Here is a 10,144-nt window from a genome sequence, read left to right as displayed (position 1 = left end):
AGCCAGGCCCTCCGCAGCGACTCCTCCTCGGGGATGGGACCCAGTGCCCGTCCTCACCTGGGGCTGGTAACTGCAAAGAGATTCCTCAGAGGGGCTCCTGGTGGGGCCTGCAGGAGGTGGTGACCTCTGCCACCCCCTCTTCCAGCAGCTGCCTCAGTCGGGGCGGTGCCAGCTCCACCGCAGCCACCAGGGGCTTTCTGGCCCACCTGAGTTGCCCAAGCTGGGCCTGGTGAGGGAGGGCTTGGCCCAGCAGTGCCCGCAGGCTGGACAGGTCGGCTCCTCTTCGCGCCCTCAGGGCCACGGTGAAGGCGCACTGTACCGTGACAGTCACCAGGGGCTCGGAGCCCCCCGAACCTGCTCCCTGGGGCCAGGCAGGAGGGGGAGGGATGGCCACTGAGGCCCAGGGCCATCTTCAGCCCGAGGGGTGTGGGCAGAGACTGGGCAGGTGAGGGGGCTTGCAAGCCTGATTCTGCGGGATGGGGCTTGGCCTCGGCCTCCCTCAGGTACTGACAGGGGAAGGATCTGGAGCTCTTACCCCAGCACCCGTGGGGTCCTCAAGGGGCCGGGGCCAGGCCCCCCATTGCCGGCAGCCCTGCAGGACAGAGCAAGACTGACACAGCCACTCCCACCAAAGTGGGCCCTGTGGGCGGAGGTAGCGGGCACCCGCGCCACAGCAGCTTCTCCTTCACCCGGGGACCCACCGCTGAGGACCCCCATACCTGGGGAGAGAGGAGCCTGTTTGCCAACTTGCTCCACCTGGGGTCTCTGCAAGAGAAGCACAGGCTGGGTGGGCTGGGGCGGTCAGGTGCCAGAGGCCGGTACTGTCCTGGCAGAGCCCACACAAGGGTGTGGCCTGTGTGCCCGACCAGTGCCCAGCAGGTGGCCTGTGGGCATTGAATTTGGGGCACTGGCCACAAGTCGGCTGCCTTAGGATGGGCTGGGTCTCTGCAGACCTAGAGGCTGCCTGTCACCAGGAGGGAGCACCCTGTCCCCCAGGCCCACCGAGGTGGCAGCTCCAGGTGGGTGGGCTCCCCAGTGACCCCAAAGAAACTGAGGACCCAGTCCCTGGCCCCCGGCCTCTGTGTGGGCTCGACATTAACCGTGTGCCCTGAGTTGGGCACTGAGCAGGGGACAAGTTCACCGCCTGCAAGTCACAAAGTCGCAGCCCAGCGCCGGCTAGACCCTGAGGGTCAGGCGTTGTTGCTGTTGTTTGAGATGGAGTCTCACTCTGTCGCCCAGGCAGGAGTGCAGTGGCCCCATCTCGGCTCACTACAGGCCCCGCCTCCTGGGTTCACGCCATTCTCCTGGCTCAGCCTCCTGAGTAGCTGGGACTACAGGTGCCCGTCGCCACGCCCGGCTAATTTTTGTATTTTTTAGTATAGACGGGTTTCACCGTGTTAGCCAGGATGGTCTCGATCTCCTGACCTCGTGATCCACCACGTCGGCCTCCCAAAGTGCTGGGATTACAGGCGTGAGCCACTTCACCTGGCTTTTTTTTTTTTTTTTTTTTTTTTTTTTTGAGACAGGGTCTTGCTCTCTCGCCAGGCCGGAGTAGAGTGGCACTGTCATGGCTCACTGCAGCCTCCACCTCCCAGGCTCAAGCAATCCTTCCACCTCAGCCTCCCAGAGTGCTGAGATTACAGGCATGAGCCACTGTGCCTGGCCTCGATCGTAATGTATTAGATTTATCAGATGGTTGAAGTTGCCTTAGGTTAGGAAGGACGAGGGCTTAAAGGCCCATCGTGGGAACTGGGCGAATAGTTCCAAACCTGGAGGGAATCAGTGAAGCACAGCTTGGAGCGTGCCCTTGCACCCGGGATGCCACGGTTAAACTAGAAGTGGGCATCCGTAAAGAGAGAGTGCCGGGGCTGCTTCCTGATCGCATCCTCAGATGCGCCCAGCGTGAAACGCAGGTGCCTTCTCTGGGCCTCCCAGATCCTGCAGCAGAGCCTCCGCCCATGGCTGCCACCCTGGGAGCAGCTGGGGTTCCTGCCTTCCTCCGCCTCTACCAGGTGCCAGGGCGTCTGGGAGGACTCGGGGGATGGGGTCGCTGCTGGGCCCCCATGTGGGGGTGGGAGCCTCAGGGCCCCTCCAGAGCTGTCCTGCCTCCCGCCTGTCCCCAGCTGGGTCACTCCTGGTCACTCACACCCCAGTGGGAGGGGAGGGGCCATGGCCAACCTGAGGTGGTCCTGGGGGGCTGAGGGCCTGCACGGCCTCCTGGATGTCTCCACTGGACACCACCTCTCTCCTGTCCTGATGGCTGGCGCCCACTCACCTTGGGCACAGCCAGGCACCCTCCCATCTGGCTAGGCTGGGCCAGGACCATGGGTGAGCCCGGCTCCATCTACCCCCCAGTGAGCTGCTCCCTCCACCCTCATGTTGGTCCCATTGTGGTCCCCGGTCCGCGGAGGCAGCAGAAGCACCGACCCCCAGCAGGGGAAGAGGCCCAGGCCCACGCACCTGCTCCTGGTAGGCAGTCGACGTGCAGTGGTCAGCACCGACCTCGGTCCCTACATCGAGGGGGCCCTGGTGGGTGCCAGCTCTTGGGGAGTCCATGATTAGGGACCTAGGGAGAGGAGGGAGGCTCTCAGGTCCTACCCATCTGAGTGCCCTCCTGTGCCCGGCCCGCATGGCCCCATGTGGAGGACCCTCTGCCCAGCAGGAAAGGGACGTGCTCGCAGGGCCCAGCCGGCCCCTCCTACCTGGCATCATGGTTCGCTTCTGGTCCCTGTGGACACAAAGCAACAACCTCGCTCTGGTTAAGGGTCGGGGGCCACCCTCCCTCCTCCCGAACCTTGAAGAGCGGTTTCCCCAGGTCTCACACAGGGATGGGACGGCCACCCAACACCTCCCATCAGAGGAACTTTGCGGCCCCAGGAGGGCTCAGAGCTTGTGCAGCGTTTTCTTTCCCAGAAAGCTGGGTGAGGCCAGGCAGGGGCCTGAGGGGCCGCAAACCCACCTGTGGCTGCTGAGGGCGGACGCCCCAGCCCTGGTCATCGGGGTTGGCAGAGGCCACCACCTGGCAGGGACAGTGGGGGCACTGGGTCAGGGATCAGCGCCCAGCGGGGTCTGCTCCCTGCAGCCTGCCCCACCGCGCCCCGCAGCTCTAAGTCCTCGGGGGCTGGGTGACAGCTGCCCATGCCCGGCCCCCGTCTGCCAGACCACCGTGGAGGGAAATGTCTGATGCAGGAAAACATCTGCTGCAATGTTAACTTATTTTTAGCACAACTTTAAAAACATTTTTGTTTCTTATAAACAGCGCTCTACTGTGATATGCAGACTCTAAGTTGATGCATTAACACAGGTCACAGCCCGGCTTCGCCCACCCCTAGGCCTCCCCTGCTGGGCGGCTGCACTGGACCACACAGGAGTCCGCCAGGGCGCAGCGCAGGTGACTGAGGGGGCGTGGCCAGTCAATGGGGCGTGGCCAGCCAAGGGTGACCCAGTCTTTGCCCACCAGGAGTTCTTCTCCACCATGTTTCGCCCCCTGCCTTTGGGGGTGAGCAGCTCCCCATTCCTGTGACTTTAGGGGTGCTGCCTGGCTCTGACCCAAGTGTGGGCGTGACGTGGCCCAGACCGTCGGACTGCAGCCCCCGCCCCCGTGAGACCTCACTATCTGTGGCAGGGACACAGGGACCCCCCGGGACCTCGCTATCTGTGGCAGGGACACAGGGAGACACAAAGGCACGAAAGGACACAGAGAGACGCAGGGACTCTGGGAGGCTGCAAGGCGGTGGCTGTGGCCATGGCCCAGTCTGGGGGCGGGGTGGCACCTACAGGGTCCTTGTTGGGAGAGCTGGAGCCCCCTCCTATGCAGCTGGCTCTAGTGGGCTCTGCCTCCAAGTTCACAGCCCTATTTGGGGCACCGCCCCCTGCCCTGGGCACCAGTTTGAGGATGGTTGTGGGCCCACTCTCTACCCTCCTGGCCTTTACGGTGGCCTGGACTGCACACCACCCATCCCTGGAACACAGTTCGAGGGCTCAGCACCAGCCGCGATGTCCCGGGACGCCGCCCCCACCTTTACCTTGGCCTTGCCCAGGAAATCCATGGGTTCCAGGTGCTCCAGATGCCACCGGTGGGGCCGGAAGACCTCGCCCCTGGGGACCTGCCGTGGCGGCAGTGAGCGTCGTCTCTGGAGGGGGTGGGCATCCAGCAGATGCAGACGGGGTGACCAACCAGGCCTGCAGCCGCAGAGCCCCTGCACCTTGGAGCAGAAGGGGCCGCTTGGGCCCCCTGCCCCCTTCCCGCAGGCCACAGGAAGCCCCCACCTGGCACCCGAAACTGGGCACTAGAGCCATCTCCCTCTGGAAGCTTCTTCATCTCATGAAATTTGTCTTGAGAGGCTGTGATAGGCAGCAGCCCAAAACCATGACCGGGCTGGCACTCCTCACCTGCACTTGGTCCAGGGCCGAGTCCAGGCCATTTAGGGACCCCTCCGGCCACTTGGACATGGCCTCCCTTAGGCTGCCGGCCGCCTCTGTCCAGAGCCCCAGCTGGCACTGTGCCGACGCCACATTGTACAGCACCTGGGAGTGGGGCCAAGGTGATGGCAGGGGCCTGATCCCCCACGCAGGCCCTCCCCCGTTCCCCCACCCAGCTCCTCCCCCATCTCCCCACCTGGCCCCTCCCCCAGTCCCCCCACTCGGCCCCCCCCTGCACCACTCTGTGTCGGGGGCTGGCGGGCCCTCCTGGCTCCAGACCCACACTGGAGGGTTTTCCCTTCCATCTTTTCGTCCTAAGACAATGTTATTCCCAGAAGGCTTCAGGGCGGTGCATTTCCAGGGTCTGGTGGAGGGGCCCTCTCAGCACCCCTCCCTCGGTGCCAACACATTCCAGGCAGCCAGGAAAGGGCTGGGGGCACAGGGGAGGGTGGGCACGACCCCCTGCCTGCTCCCTGCCCACCCGGCGGCCTTTCGCCTCTGCCCTCCTCCTGGGTGGAGCCACCCCTGGTGGCCTGAAATGGCACAAAATGGTCCCTCCACCTCCACTGCCACCAGAACCTCCTGCGGGTCAAGGAGTGGCCAGGGGATTCCATGGCACCAGGAGCTTCGGCCAGAGGTGCTCTCCAGTCCACAGGGCCCTCCTGTGGCAGTGCTGCCGCCCGTGGACGCCCCACAGCCAGCAGCACAGTGAGCCCTGCCCGGCCTCACCTCCCAGGCTTGCAGCTTGAACCGCAGGCCCAGCTGCGTGTAGTTGATGGCAGCGTGGCCCCTCAGCTGCGCCAGGGCCAGCCAGAAGTCAGACAGAGCCTCCTGGAACCTGTGGGCAGGGGTCCCCTCAGCAGCACAGGGTGGAGACGGGGCTGGGCCTAGGCAGCTTTCACACCCAGCCCCGCTCCAGCCGCCCCCAACACCTGGTTCCAAGGAGACCTGAGGGAGGGCAGTGCGGTGCCTAGGTCTCCACACTCAGGTCTGGTGGGCCGGGGTCCATGCACACGTGTGCTGAGTGGGTGTGGGGTCACCGTGTGCTGGGGCTCCAGCATTTTCCCAGCTCAGACTCAGCTTCCTGGGCCCCTGCCTGCCCCCAAGCCTCTCTTCTGAACTGTGCAGAACCCTGGTTATTTCCCTCCTGCTTCTCAGGCCCCCCACCCCATGGGGGCTCCCCCTCCAAACTCTGAGCCTCCTTCCAAGCCTTGCCGGGAGCTCCCCAGCACCTGCCAGAGAGGCTTCTCCTCCAGGCGGGCTTCCCGTGCCGATCTGAAGGAGAGGCTGCCCCAGAGGGGTCTGGATCGTAATCCAGAAAGAGACAGTCCCACAGCCATAATCCCGAATGCCAGGACTCCTGAGTAAAGGAGGAGATGGCTTTTTCTTTTTTTTTTTTTTTTTTTTTGAGACAGAGTCTCGCTCTGTCGCCCAGGCTGGAGTGCAGTGGCGCAATCTCTGCTCACTGCAAGCTCCGCCTCCCGGGTTCACGCCATTCTCCTGCCTCAGCCTCTCCGAGTAGCTGGGACTACAGGCGCCCGCCACCACGCCCGGCTAATTTTTTTGTATTTTTAGTAGAGACGGGGTTTCACCATGGTCTTGATCTCCTGACCTCGTGATCCGCCCGCCTCGGCCTCCCAAAGTGCTGGGATTACAAGCGTGAGCCACCGCGCCCGGCCGGCTTTTTCATTCATCTGCCTTTCTGAAAGGCAAAACATCTCGAGATCCTGGCTCTGTGGGCGACTGCGTATGTGGTGGTCCCTGAAGCCTTTGATGGGTCTTGTTAGAAGATGGGTTGTTCATCTTGGTGTTTTGATGACCAGTTATAAAGCCAGGTGCACACAATCACCAGCCAGAGTCTACGCACGTACGTCTTCCCCTTCTGACCTAGCTCCTCATGAGCACTGTTCATCTGCTCGTAGCTCTCACACCCGTGAGCCTGTCGCTAGCGTGCATGAATTTGTGCTTGAAAAAAATGTATGTTATTTTTGTCTATTTTATCGGCCAATGAAGGGTTCTCTCGTGTTTTTATGTTTCTCAAATAAATCCCTTAAAACATGTAAATAGGCGGGACGAGGTGGCTCATTCCTGTAATCCCAGCACTTTGGGAGGCCGAGGCGGGTGGATCACCTGAGGTCAGGAGTTCGAGACCAGCCTGGCCAACATGGTGAAGCCCAGTCTCTACTAAAAATACAAAAATTAGCCAGGTGTGGTGGCGCATGCCTGTAATCCCAGCTACCCGGGAGGCTGAGGCAGGAGAATCGCTTGAACCCAGGAGGCAGAGGTTGCAGTGAGCTGAGATCGTGTGATTGCACTCCAGCCTGGACGACAGAGCAAGGCTCCTTCTCAAAATAATTTTTAAAAAGTAAATAAATATCTTTTACAGAATTTTAATTATTTTTTCTAGAATTATATTTTTTGGGATTTTAGACTTCAGGGGTTTTGATATTTCAGGATTGCAAGGCTCTCAGGACTGTGCTCCGCTTCCCCACAGAGCCTGCCCTCCTGGGATGGGGCCTGTGAGCGTCTAGCAGAGAGGCCGAGGCATGGCCTGGTCTGCAGTCCCGATGCCCGATGGTCTCCCTTCTCTCATTCCTCCTTTAGGAAGGGACATGGTGCAGAGAGCCCAGGTAAGCAGTGAGGACCCGAACACCTGTGTCCAAGGGTGGCGCTCAGCAGAGGCGAGGACCACAGTCTCGGCCCAGGTTTCCCTGGAGCCAGGAACCACGGAGGAGGGGGTGGGCAAGAGGAGGGAGCGGATGGAGAGGGAGGAGGAGGAGGTGCAGGAGTGGACTCTGCAGGGAGACAAAGGGCCGTCAGAGAAGGAACAAGGCACCCCTGTACTCACCTTGCCAGCTGGAAGTTGGCCACTCCTCGCTGGAAGAAGCCAACCGCCATACAGGTGTCCTTGGTCACAGCTTGGTCAAATGCCTGGGGACAAAAATGCCCACGGGATGCCAAGGTTTGTAACCTGGTCACGCAGCATCACAGATACAGCACGATGGGTGACAGGGCCACGGAATTCCGTCAGCCCCTGTGGACCCCCCACAGCCCCTCCTGCTCCTGTCCAGGGACCTTTGGAGCTCCTGCTGGGCAGGGCTGTCGCCACCCAACCCCAGCCCGTCCAGGGCGCAGAGCCCACTGAGGTGCGGCTAAAACCGATTTGTTTACCGTGAGCACAAGAACAGAGGCCAGAAAAAAGTGTTTCGGTATGTTAATAATAGTTACCTCTGGGGAGTGGGGTTATGCAAGATTTTTCTTTTAAAAATCCTTTTTTTTTTTTTGAGATGGGGTCTCGCTCTGTCACCCAGGCTGGAGTGCAGTGGCTCGATCTTGGCTCACTGCTGCCTCCGCCTCTGGGTTCAAGAGATTCTCAAACTCCTGACCTCAGGCAACCTTGGCTGTCACATACTGGAGACGAGATAACAGCCCAGATCCCAGAGTCACCAGCTAAAGAACTGCATTACAGGCCGGGCATGTTAGCTCATGCCTGTAATCCTAGCATGTTGGGAAGCTGAGGCGGGCGGATCACTTGAGGTCAGGAGTTTGAGACCAGCCTGGCCAACATGGTGAAACCCCATCTCTACTAAAAATACAAAAATTAGCCGGGCACGGTGGCACGCGCCTGTAGTCCCAGCTACTCGGGAGGCTGAGGCAGGAGAATCGCTTGAACCCGGGAGGTAGAGGTTGCAATGAGCCAAAGATCACACCACTGCACTCCAGCCTGCAAGACAGAGCGAGATTCCGTCTCAAAAAATAAAATAAAAATCCTTTTTTGATAGTTCATGCAAAATGACACACTAGAAATCTATTAGAATCAGAAAACAACACACATGTCTTCATGGGTTTATCTGTGTGTAAAGCACAGCTCTTCCTTAAACCAGACTCAGAAAGGACACAGAAGGTTCTGAACGGGGACCGTGGCCATCAGTTAAATGTGTGTGACAGGAAGGGTGCTATGATCTCTCACAAGTCTGGTGAGTGGGGGCTTGTCGTTGAACCGAGTTCACACAGATGTGAAGTGTGGCGGCTGAGCACAGGCACGCAGCCCTGATGTGGGGTGGCTGCTCAGGGCTGGCAGAACCCACCTGTCTGCCCCAAATGTCACGCAAGGCTCCTACCAAGAGACAGCGGTTCCAGTGACACCCTCTGCACCCTGGCCTGCCCCTCAGATGATCGGCTTTATGAATCATAGCTGTTCCATCTGCTTGCCTAAGTTCCCATATTCCTAATATGCATATGCTGTGGATTAGTCCTGTTGACTTTCACCACGTCCCCTCTCTGTAGTGAAATCAGGCAGACGAGCATGAGGTGACTGGGTTAGCCCCGAACATAGGATTTGTTGCTGAACCACCTGGTGTCTAATGATTACATTCCCTTTCTTGAATAGTTTTAAAATGAAATCACTGTGGGCTGGGCGAGGTGGCTCGCGTGTGTAATCCCACCACTATGGGTGGCCAAGGAGGGTGGATCACCTAAGGTCAGGAGTTCAAGACCAGCCTGACCAACATGGTGAAACCCATTTCTACTAAAAATACAAAATTAGCCGGGCATGGTAGTGGGCGCCTGTACTCCCAGCTACTAGAGAGGCTGAGGCAGGAGAATTGCTTGAACCCGGGAGGCAGAGGTTGCAGTGAGCCGAGATCGCACCACTGCACTCGAGTCAGCCTGGGTGACAGAACGAGACTCCATCTTTGAAACAAACAAAAAAATGAAATCATTATGGAGGTGATTGTAAATTTGTACGCAGCTTTAAGACACAAGAGAGGGGGGTCTCATGCGCTTTGCCCAGTCTCCTCCAAGGGGGATATTTTGTGAGTCAGGGGCGTGGAGACCCTCCCACAGCGCACAGTTCCCTTTCCTTTTCATCGCTGCTGTCACCGACCCTTCAATAACCGTGGGCACCTGCCTGCTTCTGCGGGGTGCTTGGGACTGAGCGGGGGTGGGCAGCGCTGGCGTTTGGGATGCGCAGGAACAGGCGGCCCCGGAACACGAGCGGGCACGGGAAGGGCACCGGGCTCCGTGCAGGGCCTCGGCCACTGCGCCCTGGCACCCTGCACTCCTGGCTGTTTCGGGGAGTGGGCTGGGGGACGGCTGAGGGCTCAGAGAAGGAGACTGACCCGGTCTCCCGGCCATGACCACAGGCGCAACGCTTTCCCCTTGGGGCAGGGAGGCCCCTCCGGCCTGACCCAGCCCAGCAGCTTCCCGCTTCCCGGTGTGAGTCACCCTCGGGCCCAGGCCTCTCCCGGTGACCGCCGCGCCCCCCAGCCCGGCCTCGCTCAGCTCAGGTGCGGCCCCCACTGCTCGGCTCCCACCTGCCGGGGCGTTCGCTGCGTCGGGGGCGGCAGGGCGACCCCGTGACCGTCGGGGAGGGGCGCAGGGCCCTCCCCAGGGGCTCAAGGCGGAGGCGTCGCCCGCACCGGCCTCCCCACGCCCCGCTCACCCGCAGCGCGGCCTCGGCGTCCCCGGCCAGCAGGTGCACGCAGCCCACGTTGAAGCACAGCCTGGCTGGCGGCGCCGGGATGCCCGAGAAGAGGTGCAAGGCGCGGGCCCAGTCCCCGCGATCCACAGCCTGCGCGCCCAGGTGCCAGGCGCGCACCAGGTCCCCCAGAGAGGCCATGGCGGCCCGTGGCGGAGCTCGAGAAGGGGCCGGGATCCCGCGGAGGGGCCGGGGCCGGGGCCGGGGCTGGGGCCGGGTCCAGGCGGCGGCGCGGGGCTGCGG

The 10,144-nt window shown here is 61.1% G+C and overlaps 2 protein-coding genes across 2 annotated transcripts in view; one reads left to right on the top strand and one right to left on the bottom strand.

Moving 5' to 3' along the window:
• Positions 1 to 273: 273 nt before the first annotated feature.
• LOC115834258 (NADPH oxidase activator 1-like) lies at positions 274 to 10,137 on the bottom strand. Its single transcript, XM_030809004.1, has 11 exons — positions 9,866 to 10,137; positions 7,271 to 7,353; positions 5,152 to 5,260; positions 4,393 to 4,527; positions 4,026 to 4,133; positions 2,960 to 3,019; positions 2,703 to 2,728; positions 2,461 to 2,566; positions 720 to 765; positions 536 to 592; positions 274 to 361 (listed from the first exon to the last, which is right to left on the bottom strand). Exons 1-10 carry the CDS (start codon positions 10,040 to 10,042, stop codon positions 555 to 557), a joined length of 888 nt encoding a protein of 295 aa, XP_030664864.1. The 5' UTR covers positions 10,043 to 10,137; the 3' UTR covers positions 274 to 361; positions 536 to 554.
• The window catches only part of LOC115834257, a 52,105-nt gene continuing 52,001 nt past the window's right edge, over positions 10,041 to 10,144 (top strand). Inside the window, exon 1 of the mRNA XM_030809003.1 lies at positions 10,041 to 10,050. Within this exon, the coding sequence (XP_030664863.1) occupies positions 10,041 to 10,050 (10 nt within the window). The remainder of the gene's footprint in view (positions 10,051 to 10,144) is intronic.

The sequence above is a fragment of the Nomascus leucogenys genome, unplaced genomic scaffold, assembly GCF_006542625.1.
Source record: "Nomascus leucogenys isolate Asia unplaced genomic scaffold, Asia_NLE_v1 000933F_68608_qpd_obj, whole genome shotgun sequence".
In the NCBI taxonomy this organism is placed as follows: Eukaryota; Metazoa; Chordata; class Mammalia; order Primates; family Hylobatidae; genus Nomascus; species Nomascus leucogenys.
The sequence above is the reverse complement of the archived record's forward strand: the minus strand, read 5'-3'. Positions and strand labels throughout refer to the sequence as shown.